The sequence below is a fragment of the Cyprinus carpio genome, chromosome A19 (genome assembly GCF_018340385.1).
Source record: "Cyprinus carpio isolate SPL01 chromosome A19, ASM1834038v1, whole genome shotgun sequence".
Classification (NCBI taxonomy): Eukaryota; Metazoa; Chordata; class Actinopteri; order Cypriniformes; family Cyprinidae; genus Cyprinus; species Cyprinus carpio.
In genome coordinates this window covers 8520026-8538424 of record NC_056590.1, presented here as the reverse complement: position 1 = coordinate 8538424, position 18399 = coordinate 8520026, and the positions used below count along the sequence as shown (strand labels likewise).

General features: G+C 36.6%; 2 protein-coding genes across 2 annotated transcripts in view; both read right to left on the bottom strand.

Annotated features, from left to right (window-relative positions):
- The window catches only part of LOC122148769 (syntaxin-1B), a 46467-nt gene extending 40346 nt beyond the window's left edge, over window positions 1–6121 (bottom strand). Inside the window, exon 1 of the mRNA XM_042776237.1 lies at window positions 5809–6121. Within this exon, the coding sequence (XP_042632171.1) occupies window positions 5809–5838 (30 nt within the window). The 5' untranslated portion in view covers window positions 5839–6121. The remainder of the gene's footprint in view (window positions 1–5808) is intronic.
- A 2047-nt stretch (window positions 6122–8168) lies between these two features.
- Window positions 8169–13945, bottom strand: LOC109111977 (perforin-1-like). Its single transcript, XM_042776234.1, has 4 exons — window positions 13809–13945; window positions 12165–12680; window positions 8819–9688; window positions 8169–8721 (listed from the first exon to the last, which is right to left on the bottom strand). Exons 2-4 carry the CDS (start codon window positions 12665–12667, stop codon window positions 8418–8420), a joined length of 1677 nt encoding a protein of 558 aa, XP_042632168.1. The 5' UTR covers window positions 12668–12680; window positions 13809–13945; the 3' UTR covers window positions 8169–8417.
- Between the last annotated feature and the right edge of the window lie 4454 nt (window positions 13946–18399).

Here is an 18399-nt window from a genome sequence, read left to right as displayed (position 1 = left end):
ACATACCCATCCTTATCTACATTATTATCTAGGTATTTTCTGTATGGGTCAAAATTATTGATTTTTTTTATGCCACAAATCATTAGGATATTAAGTAAAGATCATTTTCCATGAAGATATTTTGTAAATTTCCTACTGTAAATATATCAAAACTTAATTTTTGATTAGTAATATGCATTGCAAAGAATTCATTTGAACAACTTCAAAGGTGATTTTCTCAGTATTTTGATTTTTTTGCACCTTCAGATTCCAGATTTTCTAATAGTTGTGTCTCAACCAAATATTGTCCGATCCTAATAAACCACAAATCAATGGAAAGCTTATTTATTCAGCTTTCAGATGATGTATAAATCTCAATTTAGAAAAATTGACACTTAAGACTAGTTTTGTGTTCCAGGGTCACATATATATATATATATATATATATATATATATATATATATATATATATATATATATATAAACCACATATTTTTATTTAAATACAATTTTACAGTTACTGTGATGTATCAGATTAGCCAGACGCAGCTTATACAGTAGTACCACAAGCAAACATTCTGGCTGATATCTTCATATCTTGTAGAAGACTGACTTGTTCAAGAACTTTCAGGAATAAAGTGTGACTTAAAAACTGAAGAAACTGCTGCTTTATACATGTACGCTAAAAGAAGTATTAACAGCAGATTAGAAACTCAGATTCACTTCTTTATGAAAAGCTCAACCTTCCAGTCCTGAACTACAGTTAGCACATACAGTCCGCACCCCTGCCCACATTTCTGCTAAATCTGGATTATTTTGTGAAGAATCCTCTGACACAAGTCCTTGAACTAAACCTTTTAACCATTAAAACTGTCATCAGTCACTACTTGCCAGGATCATTTAGCCTCAGTTTACACACGGTTACAAATAACTAACAAATTCGTAAAATCTGTGCATCATAAGTAGAAACATTTTGCCTTCAGTTTAACCTCTGAAAAACCTTACTACACTACCTACTGTCGAGCTTTGTAAATGCAAAAAGAGCCAAGCTAATCAGTTTAGGCTCCTGGCCCAAGTGTGAGTGCTCAAAATTCATTTTATACAATTGTGGAAATGTTTTACCCAGTTCCTGTGCATACGCAAATCTACCCAGCATTCTTTTAGTGCAATAACCCCACAACTGAATCATTAAATCTTCATTTATCTCCTAACAAAATGTCTTTATGATGCATCTCATTTATCCTCCATCTGCAACAGTATGTGTGGCCACTACTGCTTTATGTATTTTCTTCACTTCCAATCCCCCCCATCAGAGATTTGGGAAAATTCCACTTCCCTCTCTAATCCTACTGTGGTTTCATTGGCCATCACTGTCCCTGCAGCGCTTCATTCTTGCAGTTTGGACAAAGCCACCGCATCCCTTCCATCCGTGACCTATCGTGACCTATCTGTTGCATCTGTTGTTGGGCAACGGCCAACTTCACATATGTAGCCGTATATTCCCCTCTCGCTCTCTCTGCCAATTATTATCTACCTGTTCCGGCCCCGTCGGCTGACAAGACACCTACTGATTCACTTTCCCCATGAGCTCAGCTCTTGCTGCAGTCAGCTGTAGCGTTGCTCGCTGCTTATCATTCTGATACTTTCTCTGTGTGTCGCGTCGGCTGCCGGGGTTCCCTGCTTCTATCCCATCTGTCCAGAGAATTAATCCCCCACACGCTCAAAAAAAAAAAACAATTTTTGAGTATCTAACAGGTTTGCAACCGATAACATCATATTAGGCTGAAGTGATCTAGAACTTTTGTTTTTTGTCATTTCTGAAAAGGAACGAATTATTGGCAATCAAATCTGTTTCTTGCAGTCTATTACAGTGCTCACTCTCTGTCTCCGTTTAGCAAGTGAACTCACTCAAAAAAAAACAGGGGTTTTCATGGTTGGAGCTAAACTCTGCAGGACAGCGGCACTCCAGGACCGAAGTTGCCTATCCCTGCTCTAGTCTGTGGCAAACCCTGGTTCTTCTAATATGCATTAGCAATTTTTGCTTGGTCATATAAACAAATGCTAACATCAAAAGCAAGTGATATTTGTCTAGTTATCCGAGTGTGTATTCTTTTTTGGAGCAACTAAATCAGATCTTCACTAAGAACTGTGAATAAAGTTACAGATCAAAATGCACCATTGAGTTTAAAGTTCACAAACTGTCTATGGTCATACTTACAGCTGTGGGTTCTGTTAGCATAAAGCACTCGTTTACGATCAATTAGCACAGTGTGTCTGGCCTCCCCTTTTCTGGAGAGATATAGATGTGATTAGGTTGCCAGCTTTCCACTCAGACCACACCTGTGGATTATCACTATTACAAATTATTATCTGGATATCATGCTAGATGCGAAACATATTAAAATAAAGAAATTCCTTCTTTAAGCCATCTTCTCTAGAAATACTATGAAATTCAACAGTCAGTGGATCCAATCCATATTAACTTGGGTCTTAATTTATTGGTACTTACTTGCATACATTTTTCATGTTGTTTAGCGTGCTTGTTTATTTATTTTGATGCACTCAACATCAAACAAACGTGTGCTATTTTTTCTTCACATTTCGCTGTTTATTCTCACTCATTCATTAGCCAGCTAACTGAAATATACATATCATGTGGAAAACCATACATTCAACTGGTTCGAGAAAAGTTCACCAGTGCAGTCATATTAAGTATAAATGTTAATATTTAATATTCCCAAACATTGCAATACTTTAACTAACAAGCTGCAACATCAAGGCGTATCTTGTAACTCTGGTGAAAAGGTCTACATGACATGTCTATCTGACTTATTCTTAAAGGGATAGTTCACTCAAAAATGAAAATTCTGTCAACATTTACTCATGAAAGAAAGTCATTTAGATTTGGAATGAGTTGGTTTACATTTTTGGTTGAACTATCCCTACATATACCTTATTCTGAAGGCACAACACAACTTGTTTCACACTCAATAACTGGCATTTAATTCACTGCCTATATAATTTACATTAGGAGTCTTAAATATGACTTTACCGCTGAAGCCTGTTAGCTGAGATGCAGAGAAAAAGAGAGAGAGAGGCAGAGAGACACAGACATACAACCTCGCCTCTCTCAAGGACATCACAGGACACAGTGAAGCACAGCAATACATTGTGCATGTTTAGTATCAGGATTTAGAATAATATTGTTCAAGCGATACACTATAATAATATATACTGTCTGCATTGTTACTCTGTCACAATGTGATGTCAAAAGACAGTCATCACATCAATCATAAAAAGACTTCTTGTTGTAGGCCGTATAGAAAGCTTAGGATATAGATTTAGTCACACATATTATTACGACGTTTCAAACATATATTAGGTGAGACCGAGGCTAGTTGTCACATGTATTTTTTTTTTTTTTTCAGGTGAATATTAAGGTAGATTTATTTTCTCAAGTCAGTTTATTAAAAGGCAAGTCTTGGCTCCGAAAAAAAGCTATCGAACATTTCCTCTGCCAAGAAAAAGGTTCAATGAAGCCACATTGACCACACTGACCTTTTGCGATAGAGCAGGCATGTTGTCGCACTATATGGGGTAAGTTGTCACAATAGAACCTGCCATTAAACAGGCTTTCATAGGGTTTTTTGGGGCGATATTTTAAAGAGTATTAGAATTACGAAATGCAAAACAATGAATGAAGCATGAAAAAAGTAAAAGGTATGAAATATCAAACCATTATTTTGACCAGCAAATAACCTATTGTGAAAAAAAACCTAATTCTATATATTATATATATGTGTGTTTGAAACCAGTGAACACATTTTTTTAACTGAACATTGGATTTAAAACCTTATAGCTACTTAGATGAAGCTCTTCTCCTGTGTGACAACTAGCCCCGGTCTCCACAGGCCTACTGTCTGAATCAAATTATCTGTCATTGATTTTCTGGTCAATTTTGTGTAGGTTGCTTCAGACCTTTGTCAGTGCAGCCATGAGACATTAAGCATGTTAATTATCAGAACCTGGGTGCCATGTTGACTTCTTTAATGGAGTCATAAATCTACAATCTTTATGATATGAAATATTGGAAATGTTGCCACTGGAACATAATGCATCCCCACCCGGCTTTCATGAGCAATAGCCTACTTCAGGCTGCAATTATCCCATTCAATCACACTCATTCATTCAATGTCAGATCTCTCCCCTATACAAATGAAACCTAATACTGAAAGGGGCAAGGTCAATGAATTCCGTCTGATTTATCCTTGCTCGTCTCTGCTATGTACACGCTCGCCCTGCGCACGCCCACAGTCCAAGTAACCCGTACACTTCCCTCACCGCGCGACCAATACGTCACAGTGATGTTGAAGATTACATAAAATGTGATTATTGCCCAATCATGTCGCATCGGATTCGCGTTGAGCCATTAACACCTTTAGAAGCAAGACTAATGATGTCCATGTTTAAAAGCTCTGTGGCAGTGTACAGCGAGTGCGCGCGGCTTTGGGGAGTCTGCACGCGCATCACGTATAATTGCGAATTCTGTAAAATCCAATTATCTGTAGATTACATTTCTACATTGCGTCTGATAAGCAAAAGCTGATATCAGATGCTCTGGGTCTCCAAGGGGAATAAGGGAAGTGTTGGACTGATTCCGGTCGGAATGAATTTTAGGATGAAGCAATAAAAAAAAACACACATATTCTATATATATAAAAAAATATATGATATATAGGCTATATATATATATATATATATATATATATATATATATATATATATATATATATATATATATATATATATATATATTTTTATAAACATGTTAATGTACATTTCTCTCTTACACCCCCCCCCCCCCCCCCCGCTAGCGCACCACTCGCGCATACACTGATGAGTGCAGTGCACTGGGTTCAGGCGTTCCCTTTACGATATTTCAGTGATCTCCGGAGACAGAAAATTCATGGAGGTTGGGCGACGCATTAAAGCCTCAAGGCCCACTTTCCATATTATTGAAAATTAAAAAATAAGCGACTAAGTCGCTATATAGAAATACTTTGGCGGCCATGTTATATTCGTTTAGCTCAATTGGGCGATACATGTAATAATATTACTACACCCTTTCATATTTAATATAGTGGCTAAGAACGGAACAAAGCGTGCTGCAATAATCGCACATCCCATCCAACGATCCAAATGCGTCCGATGAAGATGTGCATGTATCCAGAATGGAGCTTCAGTGGAGATGCTCAAAATTCACAGGTAGGCTACAGACTGCAACATCTAATAGAGTTAATAGGGTACGGAGCAAGGCGAAGTATGGGTGAATGTTGTTATTTATTTATTTTTTTAAATCGGTGTTAATAATTAATGATGCGGTGATCATAGAATTAGATACTGGGATGGTGCGTATCAGTTTAAGGATACTGGCTAACTCTCCGCAGCAGTCTGTACCCCTAGATCACACTCCCGGGCAACATGTATCTAAGGTAGTCTGTTTGCATGCACGCTAATGCAGGGGGGCTCATTTCGCCATAAAACCCGATTTGATCGATAAATCGATCCATCGCACATGGAACGGCGCTCGCGTGAGAGCCGCTATTCAAAACGTTATATATGCGTGATATGCTAGACGGTCACATTTGTAAGAGCGTAAAGAAAGAGGAGGAAAAAATATCGGATATTTTATGGAAAGCGTATTATGGCCATAAATGCTCAACCGTGAGCGAGCAGCAGGGAGATGTCAGCTGCTGACGCCCGGTTGCGGTGAGGAGACGGAGAATATGGGAGGAGATGAAGGATAAAGCATCAGAAATCCAGACTTACACTTCGTAGTTCCTGCGTGCGATCCTTCATTTTCCCCCGCCGTGCTGGCCAAAAATATCGCTTGAGGTGTCCGCTGCGTTCGTGGATTTATTATTAGCGAACGTCTGGCTCCTGTTTAATTTCCCACAGATTTAGGTGGTTTCTGGGAAAAGGGCGACCTGTTCTTCCCCCTCTGCACTATTTCACGCCTTTTCCCTGTTCCTGCTTCTGTGATGGTGTGTCCTCCGTGGCGGTGCAGTGATGCCCCGCAGCGCGCTCTGACTCCAGCACACGAATGCGATTCCGAACGCGGTACTGATGCTGCAAAAAAAAAAAAAAAAAAAAAAAAAAAAAAAAAGTGAGGTGGGGGGAGGGGAGCGTTGCAGAGGGCTGGAGCGCTCCTGCGCATGCGCCACCATCTCACTTTACCTGCCACCCCTCCCCCATTCCGCTCGCTTGCTGTACTGCGCGTAACCGCCTCACGTTCCCCATGATAACTAGGGAACTGTAGTTTGTTTTAGGCGAAATAAAAGAGCAGGAGCCTCTTTTAGACCCGAAGAAAAAATATAATAGACGGAAATAATGGATAGGTCTCAAGACATATCAACCTTTTAATTTTTTTTTTTAATTTTTATTTATTTATTCATCATTAGATGTAGGCCTACCCGAATTTACCTCAAATCCCAAAGGTCACAGTTACGATGAGTACAAAGAGACATGTACACTAATAGCCTACACATACATCGATCAACACATTAATCTATACAGTATAAAGAATATAACATAAACTGAGTATTCAGATTTTACTGTGGTGATGTAGGCCTACTTCTAAATGAAACTTAATGTTCAATGACAAAAATGAAAATTGGGACTTAAATTTAGCTATTAGGGATGAGCAATACCATATAATTCTTTTTTGATCAAGTAGCCTACCAAGGCAAATAATACCAATGCATTTATTAAGTGATTTTTTTTTTTTTTTTTTTTTTTTTTGTGATTTCTGAAGTAAAAAACGGTTAATTATAGCCATTTAATATTATATTTGAACAACATTATCTTTAACATTTAATATGGCCTGAGCTGTAACAATTACATAGCCTAACATTATCAAAGTTTTATCAACTTTTATCTGGGACTTGTGCCTTTCATCATTTTTACACTTTAAACATTTACACTTCTATATTTATATTTTTTTAACTTGATTTCTTATGTGAATATTGGTTCGGTTTATGCAGCATCAGTATCAAAATAAATATTTATTAAAAAAATGTTTAATTTAAAAAAAAAAATGTTCAAGACAGATTTTCCAGTGGAAAAGGAAAATAGTTTTACAGGAAAAACAATGTATTACATTTTGATGAAAGATTATAAAGACCACAAGATCAGGACAAGGAACATGCATTATAAAAGTAAATAAACTTTAAAGGATGAAAATATATGTGTATAAATGTTCAAAGCTTACAGATACACTAGTTTAACTGTTGAGGGCCCGGTTGAGCAGGAATATAGCACTGGCAGTGCGCTTGTCTGTTGGTCTTGGTTTGAACTGCTTAAAACATGTACTAGAGGGAAGCTTCTGGAGCAAATAATCTGAGTGGGAGGGATCTTCAATGCATCTTTGTGCCCCAGTTCACTGTCCTGACCCCGCAGAGCTCAGAAATGTAAACAATGGGAACTAGTTTTTAAAAAAGATATAGTCAAGAACATAACACTTTTTTGCTAATCCCAGTTTCTAATGGCTCCAAATCAGACAAAGACATCCCAAACTAAAGGGCAGTGTTAAATTTTAAGGTTTTTTTTTTTTTTTTGTACATTTTCAAATGTTTCTGTAAAAAGAGATTCATGCAGTGTACACTAAATATTTGTTAAATGCCAGTGTACAGTGACTGTTTTAATGGGATTAAATATATTTAGCAGTTATCTGTGCTCATTCAGTTAGTGGTTCAACAATAGCATTAATGACCACAAAGCTTTTAAATTCCACTGAACACCAGTATGCATGTGCACTGTAGTTATCATTTTTATAAGATCTTTAGCGATAGTAATTCACAAACCAGCTTTTGGGAGGTTTGGGCCTAAATTATTGAACTGAACACAGCGGAAGGCCTTTAGTTATTGCTAGTTATATAGGCAGTTATTGCTTGTGTAAAGCATGTGCTTTTCTACAGGGGGCGCTGTTTGGCTCAGAAAAGCTAGAATCGCAGGATATTTTGGCTTGCCAAAAATGTTTGTTTATTTAATCTATACAAAATTTATATCAAAGTTATATCATGACAGCTAAATTTTTATTATTGCCCAAACATCTAATAATAATAATGAGTGAAATAAGCAGCCGCCAACCTAAAGTTTGACTGAAATGAGCATTCGAGACAAAATATGAATAATTTTTTTCAAGAAAGTTTTTATTGCATCTGAAAGCATTCATTTTTTTTTTAAATCTCAATATGGTGGTTATAGTATACATATGGAATTATGAAACAAATTAAGAATATTTTTTTTTTTAAATCAGAGGAAATTATTTAAAAAATGTTAAAAAAAAACAGATAAAGTTTTATGTGTCTATTGAAATAAGACTTGTAAATTTGTCAAGAAATAAGTCAATTATCTTCACATTCAGTGCAGTTGTTGTATTATTTCAGCAAAGACACATTTCTTCTAAAACCCTCAGATTTTTTAAACAAAATGGGCTGTTCTTCGCCATAGGGCTGGTAATAGTTTAGAGTACCGTCACCACCCGGCGTAGGAGCATATTTCTCACAGAAAGACCCGGTAAGACTTGGGCCACACTGTGCAGAGTAGGAAATCATAAAAGAGCCATGCTTTAACTTAAATGACCGCCTCTGATTGGTTCCTTTTTTTGGAACAAGAGATCCCTTTCCCAAGAGATCATCATCAAACCGGTTGTCACGGTCCCACACCTCAAATACCAACGTCCTGTAAAATGAGCATAGACAAGATATGAAGTACAACAGGTATCACCCAATGACCGAAACTGAAACTAAGATTAAGTCTTGTGAATGTAACCACTTACGTTTTTTTATACAGATCTACAGTTGCCAAATTTATGTTGTAGTTCCACTGAGGAAAATTGTTGTTCCAAATCACAGGGGTCTCATATGCACGGCTTCCGTAAAACACTTTAACATAACCATCCGTTTTAGAGAAATAGTCTCCCCATAATCCTGCACCTCTCAACACAGTCACGGTCAATGTGGCCACTCCTGGATTACTTGGGCAGCAGTTTCTATCAATACTTTTGTGACCGATGCATTTGCATGTGCAGCTATTGCTACGATGGCCCACTTTGCATTTGGAGGGGCAAGCAGTAGATATGGCGCTTTTTGTGATGTACTTGCTGATGGCCGCTTGTAGACTGGCTCGTCTAGCTGGGTCGTGATTTAACAGCATGTGCAATGAGCTCAAGGTGTAGGAAACCACTCCAGGGATTTTATTCAGTGACTTGAGCCACGTGTCATAACCACTAACGTTGTTTGGATTGAAGAGGATGTCTTGCTGCTGACCGTTGCCCCCTAGTATTTCAGTGACTCGGTCTGAGAAGGAGGCGCTGAAGCTGATGCCTTTCTCCAGTTTCTGTTGTTTGCCTTTGCAGAAGCCTGCTTGCCCACTCACCTTCACGCCCTTGATGACGGCGGACGCCTCCGCCGATAAGCAGTTGCTCACGTCATGTACTGACAGACCCTTCATGGAAACCTGGCAGGTCTTCACAGCAGTGGTTGAATGCACGCGGCCGCCCAGGTCAACTCTCCGCAAGAAGTGTGTCCCGTAGATTGAGATGAAATGATTGTACGCACCTTCTGACTTGCTGTCGTATTTAGCAGGAAGTGAACTGATGGACCCCAAAAATTCTTTGGTCAGTGGAGGGCGAGCATGAAGACGAAATCTGATGAAAGAAGAGAAGAAAGACTTTATAGGGTTTTCATGCTTCATTGTCAGTCCAAACCCCAGACTAATGTAATCCTGGGTGATCTTGTAACACATTTCACTTTGTTCAATATGGAAGCCTGATTCTGCCGTAGAGTAAAACAATAAAAAATAAAAACATAAAAAATTGGGTAATTGTGACTTTATAGACATTTATAGTCAGATTAGATGACATACTGTTTTTTTTGGCAAATTAAAACAAGGCTGTGAGGGATAGACTTATAGTATTTACAATTGGACGCACTGTATAAAGCTCTACACAAAGGTACAAAAGCTGTTACTGGGACGATAGCTTTTCAAAAGATTCATCTTTGTATCTAAATGGTCCATATAAGTACATATTAGCACCTAAAGGGCACAAAAGTGTACATTTTGAAAAGGTACCACACCAGTGTGCTTTTGTACCTTTTTTCTGAGTGTAGATCACATAATTTTTACAAGTCACAACTTTCAAAACTGTTTCATGGAGTTTTTGTCTATACTGAAAGACAACATTAAACAACAGTACAATCCATTATGCACACTGTTCCTCATATTACAGCCTCGTTTCCACTCCTGACAAAAATGGAATATGGTGCTACCCTGACTAAGGTCTAGGGGTCTCATTTATAAAACTCTCTGTAGATTTCATCCTAAAAGTGTACGTATGCACAAAAGCTAGATTTTGCGTACGCACAAAAGTTTTCAGATATATAAAACCATGTGTACGCCAGAACCTGCTCAAAAATCCCTTTATAAATCCCAGTCAGGGGAAGATTGGGCATACGTGCATCTCCACACCTACTCCTCCCCGAAATCACTATATATGGAGCTTACAACACCTAGTTTTACTATGCATAACCTCATCTGCATATTATTTCCATGCATATTCCCATGCACGTGACACCATGTTTAACACAGACAAAGGTACAAGACATTATAGGAAATATAAGATATGGACTATAAATGCCATTTGTGCCATACACAATTTTTATAGCTAAAAATCATCCAGTATCCTTGTTATGTTTTAGCATAAATATATAAAAATAAAAATCCATAAAAACAAAACTGTTTAAAATAGTTCTCAGATGATTATTTTAGAATAGAGTTGGTCTCATTCTTTTCCACTGGCCAAATAGTATTTCAGTTGTTTCAAACAATTAAAATCAAATTTAATTTATGCAGTTTTGCTGATAAGGTGAACATCTTTTAGCTATGTTTAGCCTATATTTATTGCAGTGTAAATAGAATTGTCTGACTCGGCACGTCACTGATAAAGTAGCCTATTTTAAAAAGAAAACATGCAAATTACCATTTTCTTCAAGTTTTATCCTTCAAATACAGTGGTATTTTTCATAATGTTGTGGAGATGCCTTCACATGGCATCAACACCTCCGTGCAGCTGTGGTTGTACAGTAAGATATTATCATTGGACCTATTCAAACAACAGACCGTTCGATCACTGAATCCAGCAGTGTGTGCAATAATATCGAAGTAAGTGCGCCTCATTGATCATTGTTCTCCTTAAAATATTTATGCATAGCATTAGATCTGCAGTTAAGTTTAAAGATTAATTAGTGTGCACCTATAGCACTCATCGCTGTCATTAAAACAGCATTCCATAAATATGTCTAAATACATATCATTTTTGTTTAAATTCTGCGTAATGACTTTGTTTTTTCAGTGCTTATCTCCATTAATGAGAGTGGAATATTTAATGTAAATGTGTATATAGAAAAGAAAACAGATTTTAAAATCATTGCTTACTTCATTACTTTTCTCGCCAGGAAGAAGAGTGTGTACGCATGGTCTAGAATGTCCGTAAGGTGCATACATATTTAAGCCAAGTTTATTTTTTATAAATCCTGATATGTGCGTGGAAAATTGCGTACGCAACTTCTATGACTGTACCGAGCTCATGAATATTTAATGAGCTGAGCGCTGTTTAGCATGCGATTCTAGAATTTTACTTTGTTTAGCAACAAATAACCAATGATAGAGTAGCCAGTTACATTTTTAAACCAATTACTATTTAACCTTTTTCCACTTCTCACACTTAAAAATAAAGGTTCTTTATTGGCATTGATGGGCCCATGAAGAATCTTTAACATCTATGCAACCTGTCCATTGCACAAAAGGTCCATTGCAGTGGATAAAGCTTCTTTAGAATATTGAAATGTTCTTCACATTAAGAAAAAACTCTCTTATAAGAACTATTAACTAAAAGGTCCTTTTGGGAACCCAAAATGGTTCTATGGAATTGAAAAACCCTTTTGGATGCTTTATTTTTAAGAGTGTAAAGAACCTTTTTTTGGAATGAAAAGCTTCTATTGATGTTAAAGGTTCTTCATGGAACCATAAATAACCTTTATATTTAAGAATGTAGTTACAAATAAACAATAGCAAGTGGAAAAAAAAAAAAAATCACACATACACACATATATACCAGAACTTACGAGTAGTAGCGACAGGAGAAGGTGTGGCTTGTGAAGGAGAACTTGTCTTGAGCTGCGTGGCTTTTGGCAAACCTGGCTGAACGTGAATGAGTGCCACCAACAGCCACACCTCCCACCATCGGCACACTCAGTCCGATCTTCCAGCTGGCACTGGCTGAATTGGTGGTGTCCTTAAGAACCGAGCTGGCCGATTCATAAATCTTGGCGCCAACACTGCGGCGACACTGCACCTTGACCCGCCAGTCCACCACAGAAGCTGGCAACTTCTGCTTCTCGTTGAGCAGTTTGTTCTCACATTGAGTGCAGTTACCATGCTCTCCTCCGGTCATGTAGGTCCGCACATCCACAACAAAAGCTCCGGTGGTCTTCATTTGCACAATGTCAAAGCCTTCTCCCACCAAATTATGTCCGGGTACGAAGGGAAGCTTTTCGCACTCTGTGCTGGGGGCCATTTCACAACAGAAGGCAATGGGAAGATAGAGGAACAACAGCAGGGGAGCCATTTGCAAATGCAAGCTGAAAGAGAGAGAAAAAGGAATTTTAATTATAAAGCTGAATTAATAAACAATCTTAGATTTGGACAAAACGACAGCCCCAAGAACTATATAGACACTTTGCATGTAAAAAGTCTGAATATCTTCGCATTATATAACAAAATCTCCAAATTTCCAAATGTAGAAAAAAAAAGAAAAAAAGCTGAGAACATCTTCTATTTCTCTCTAAAATGACTTAATCAGAAATTCAACCCTCCTTTATGAATGCTGATATATCAAATAGATCAAATGAAGTTATTTGAATTTTCTATATAATTTTAGCTGACTTAAGTGTTTTACAGTATCTACACATACATTTGAGTATGAAGCATACTAATATTTTGCCAGTTGATGGATAACTGTGACTTTTTCAGCTAAAAAATGATGCCGCATTAAAGCCACTAGATATTTTGAGTGCAACACACATTACTTCTACATTATTGCAGTTTCCATCACTGTCCTATACACCGAAAAACAGTCAGCTCTTCACGGGCTTCACAGATAATTAAACAATAAATATGTCAAATACCAACTCTGGTGCTCTGCTTGCATAGACAGTTATTAAATGTAAAATTTTCTCTGTTTTTACATGCCATCCAAAAGAATATAATCATGAAATCAACTTCAGAAGGATGCAGGTTGCAAATATTATCTTTATATTTAGCAGTTTACAAGATGAATTTCAAACATATAAGTGGGAGGCTGTGGATTAAAAGGTTTAAAAAAATTAAGAGAAACATATATTCAGTTAAAGTGTGTCCAAACCATGATGCAAAATACCTGCTAAATAAATAGACATCCACTCCCAAAAAACACATTCACATGTTTTCAATTCAATTAAATTACTTTCAATTTAAGATTAAAATCTAAGTTAAAATTAAAGTGCTCAACGTTAAGTCAAATAACACAGAGTAGTGACACTGTCACATCGAATACATGAATAAGGTGCAGCTACTCAAAGCATCATAAAATCTGCCAACTAAAACATAGTTTTTAAAAAGATGAGGATCAATATTCATGCATTCTATTTACAGTCAGTTAATCGTGAACCGTTCACAAAATGACTACTGAATAATGAACCAAATAATAAACCATGCATGCTGATATTTACCTAGTTGAGACGTTTCTTAACAGCCTTGACGGGGAAGGACGGATGACTCAGTTAAATAACACCAATGTTAAAAAAAAGAAAAGAAAAGGGAACAGAAAGAGCAGATTCAGAAACACCAGTTATGTTACATTCACACTCTCCTCACACACATCCTTGAATTTTTTTTTATCGTTTTTTATCGTTTTTTTTTTTTACTTTATTAGTATCAATAAACATTTTACTTTCTTATAACTGATAATAACTGATTCTGAACTCATTCTTTTAGGCAGCCAGCATGACCTGTGGGGAATAGACTTCTTTATACTCTTCAGTAAATAAAATCAATACTTTTGTAGTTTCACTTCACTAATGGATGTTAAAAAGGTGCTGCAACATTGAGATAACAGAAACTGTTTCAGTATGAGATGCAATAAAAAAAACATTCTAGTTGCATTCTAGTTGTAACGGTAAGCAGCAGAACACTTTTTCGTATCATATCGTATCGTTTGTATCGTAGCTTGTATTTCTCAATAGCAATGAGGTGCACTTACTGCAAATGAATCATGACATACAGTCTTCCACTAGTGAAGCTCACACTGCAGGGTCATACTTATCAAGATTTGATATCAGTCTTGATTCAGTCTTCTGTCTGCTGTGTTTAATGCATTAAATTGCAGATGTTGACCTCCGCACTGTCATTTTTGGCATCTCTGGATCTGTGCTCGATTGGTTCTTATCTTACTTGGATGAAAATTCCAACAGAGTCAATTGGACAGGGTCAGTCTCTGTACTCTGTGCTCTCAGGGATTTTAGAGGAATGAACCGACTGCTTATACTACATTTCTGTACCTCATAATAAGTGTGGAAATTTACTAGTATACATATCAAATCTTTGTGAATGGGATCAATAAGATTCTTTTTGTGGACCCTTGGGCTTTGTTCTGCAATTGTCTCATATTTAAAGAAACAGTTCACTCAAAAAAGAAAATTTGCTGAAAATGTACTCACCCTCAGTCCATTTAAGGTGTAGATGAGTTTTTCATCATCAGAACGGATTTGGAGAAATTTAGCATTACATCATTTGTTCATCAATGGATCCTCTGCAGTGAATGGGTGCCGTCAGAATAAGAGTCCAAACAGGTGATAAAAACATCACAATAATCCATACGTAATCCACACCAATCCAATCCATCAACTGATGTCATGTGAAGTGAAAAGCTGGATATTTGTAAGAATTTGTCCATCATTAAGGCATTTTACGTGTATATAATCCATAATAATGCTTCCTCCAGTGAAAAAAAGTCCATCCTCTGTTGTACTCTCACATCAAAATCCACAAACAAATTTGTTTAGAACTGTTTTGGACTGTTTTCACTTGTAAACGGTGCTGTGTATATTTATCTCCTGATTCAGATGAGATGACTTTTTCACTGGAGAAAAAACATTATTATAGATAGAGGACTAATGTTATAGCCAGAAGTAACAGTTTAAAGTTAAAACATGCAGATTTCACTTTACAAGATGTTAATTGATAGACTGGAGTCATGTGGATTACTTGATGATTATTGTGATGTTTTTATCAGCTGTTGGGACTCTCATTCTGACGGCACCCATTCGCTGCAGAGGATCCATTGGTGAGCAAATGAAGTAATACAAAATTTCTCCAAATCTGTTCTGATGAAGAAACAAACTCAGTCTCATCTTGGATGGCATTAAGGGTGAATAAATGATCCTTTTTGGGTGAACTATTCATTAAAGAACTTTTATAATACCATTTTCTTTGTGTATTCTTTACCAACTTCATTTGGTGAAAGTATTTGACATATCAGCATTCATAAAGAAGGATAACTGACTAAACAATTCTAGAGTGAAACAGAAGTTCTTCACACCTCTCGTCTGCAGTGTCTGCAGAAATGGTGTGTAAACCGCTGGTTCGCTAATGATAACATCAATGCATTCAAGAACCATTAGGCTTTGACTCCTCAGTTTCAACCGTTTCACATTCACATTTATTCGATTACAGTGTTCATGTATCTTATTTTGTACCAGTAATTATAGCACAAGATCTACAGCTCAAAATTATTTGAAAAGGTGCACTCAAAACTTGGTCCAATAATTTTTAAGCTAAGACACAAGAAGTCACACAATAGCTTTTGAGTTAGAGTTTTTCTAACTCTAATGAAATTGAGGATTAAATAAGATTAAGATTGCAAAAAATTTATGCAAATTAATTTGCATTTAATAGTAAGAAACAAAGCACTGACAAACCTTCAACAAAATTGTGTTTCAGACAGGCATTTTGTTCATCGTATCCTCAAAAATGATGAGGTTTGGCTACTGGTTTCATACAGCCATTCATTCAAGCAACTATCAAAAAGCCACAGTACCCCTGGCACACCAGAAATCCACTTTAAATTAAGTACTCAGTCGTATTTGAACAATTTATAATAAACTTTCTTAAAGACACGAATGGCAAATTGCTTTTGTAATATATATGACTTCAGCATCAGATCTTGGTTTAGTGACGATTGTGATCTAGGCCACGAACACTTGCTGTGGAATGTGGGTTAACCCATTTACACCAACAGCATAGCTCAGTCCGTCCCAGATGTTACATCAGTAAAGACCTTCAGGCTGACAGGCCTGTAGTCTGAAAGCAAACTTTACTATGAGCAATGCAAGATTTGGGAACAGTTCACACAAAAATGTGTGTTCACACAAAAAACTTTAAATTACATTTTACATTTTATAAGTTCAAACCTGTATCATCTGCTCGTCACACAGAGAAAATGAATAAGAAAATGAAAGGAAATGAAAATGAAAAACTCATATGGACTACTTTATGATACTTTTATGCTGCGTCTTTGTCAAGTCAGTATGTTGGTTTGTGTTCCACATAAAGGAATAAAATCATATGGGATGACATGAGGGGGAGCAAATGATGACAGATGTTTTATTTTTGGCTGAACTATTTCTTTAACACGCCACTGAATTGATTGCTAGGCTGTGTTGAGTGCACTGCTGCAGGAGGGCTTGTTGTTTTGCATTCTATGCTGCAATTTATGACCCCCGTACAGGTCACTGAGTGCAGCGGCAGCGAAGGGAGAAACTTGCAGTCTGCCAAGCTGCATCTCAATGCGACACAGGACCCCAGGGCTATACAAGTGAAATGCACACACGAGATTGTGTTTTTCTCCTATTAAAAATGCTATAAATGCATATGTGTATTGGTTTTACATTATTTGATTTAATATGTTTTCATTTCAAATAAATGAATAACTCACCCAAAATCAGAATTGTCATCATTTACATCATTTTCACATATCACACCTAACTCACGATTTACATTCTTCTGTGGAACAGGAAAATAATGATTTCGATGAATTACTGTATACTCATCACACTTAATTCTGAAGGGGAAAAAAAGAATTCTGACTCTTTTCTTGCAATTCTGAGTTTATATCTCACTATTTTCACAAGTCTTTTCCTTAGAATTGTGAGTTTAAATATTATAATTCTGACATTTCCCTCTTAATTCTGAGGTTACATCTCACATTTTTTTAACCACCATGGAATAAAAATAATAATAATTGCAACTTTTTATCTCACACTTTTTTTCTTGAAATTGTAAGTTTATATCTCACAATTCTGACAGTTCTTTTTAGAATTCCAATTTTATATCTTGCAATTTTGAGTTTATATCTCACACTTCGGACTTTTACCTCAGAATTCTTAGTTTATATCTTGCAATTTTCTGTATTTTTATCATGCAATTCTAAATTTAAATCATGCATTCTGAATTTTTTCTTAGACTTGCAAGTTATTATTTCACAATTCTGAGTTTATATCTCGCGATTCTGACTTTTTCCACAGAACTGCAAGAAACAAAGTCCAAATTGTGAAATGTATGCTCAGAATTGCGATATAAAAAGACACAATTACCTTTTTTATTTTTATTTTTTTAATTCTGTGGCAAAAACTGGCTTCCATAACTGCCTACTGACAATAGTGTAGCTATGAATAGAGCACAGCTCACACACAAGTCACTTTCAATTTTGTGTTTTATGATTATTATTATTATTATCTTAGAAATTAAAATACATAGAACAATGAAAACGGGCTTATAATATTAATCCCTACCATATGGCATAAACTTTATGATGTTAATGGTAGCAACAAATCACAATCCAGGATTGTAAATGCATTTAACACAACACACAGTTATTTGCATGGTGCATATTACAGCATATGAGTTAGGCTGGTCAGTATATCACGATAATATGATGTGACATGGTCCCTCAGCCTCACGTAGTGGAATACCACTGGTGTCCTGAGGCTCATGAATATTAAAAACGTGATGAGACGTTCGAACAGTAGCACTAAACTATTGGCTGAGAAGGCGCTATACTGCTGGTGGTGAATTTATGAATTTAGCATTCTACTACAGGAAAGGATCGGGCTTGTTTTTTTAAATAGGTGGCGTGAATACCTGCGTAATTTTATGTAGCAACATGGCCGTATTAATATTCATGTGCTGCGTTTTCGTCATAGTACGTCTGTTAATATTGCGCGCGGATGAAAGGCAGGTGTTTTTTTTTTCGTCTCGTCACCT

What these genes read in the sequence shown, in the direction of transcription:
- LOC109111977 (XM_042776234.1), bottom strand. Translation starts at nt 12,667, where the DNA reads ATGGCTCCCCTGCTGTTGTTCCTCTATCTTCCCATTGCCTTCTGTTGT. An exon ending in TTCTCCTGTCGCTACTACTC is followed by an intron (nt 9,689 to 12,164) that starts GTAAGTTCTGGT and finishes TTCTTTCATCAG; the next exon opens with ATTTCGTCTTCATGCTCGCC. An exon ending in GTAGATCTGTATAAAAAAAC is followed by an intron (nt 8,722 to 8,818) that starts GTAAGTGGTTAC and finishes CTCATTTTACAG; the next exon opens with GACGTTGGTATTTGAGGTGT.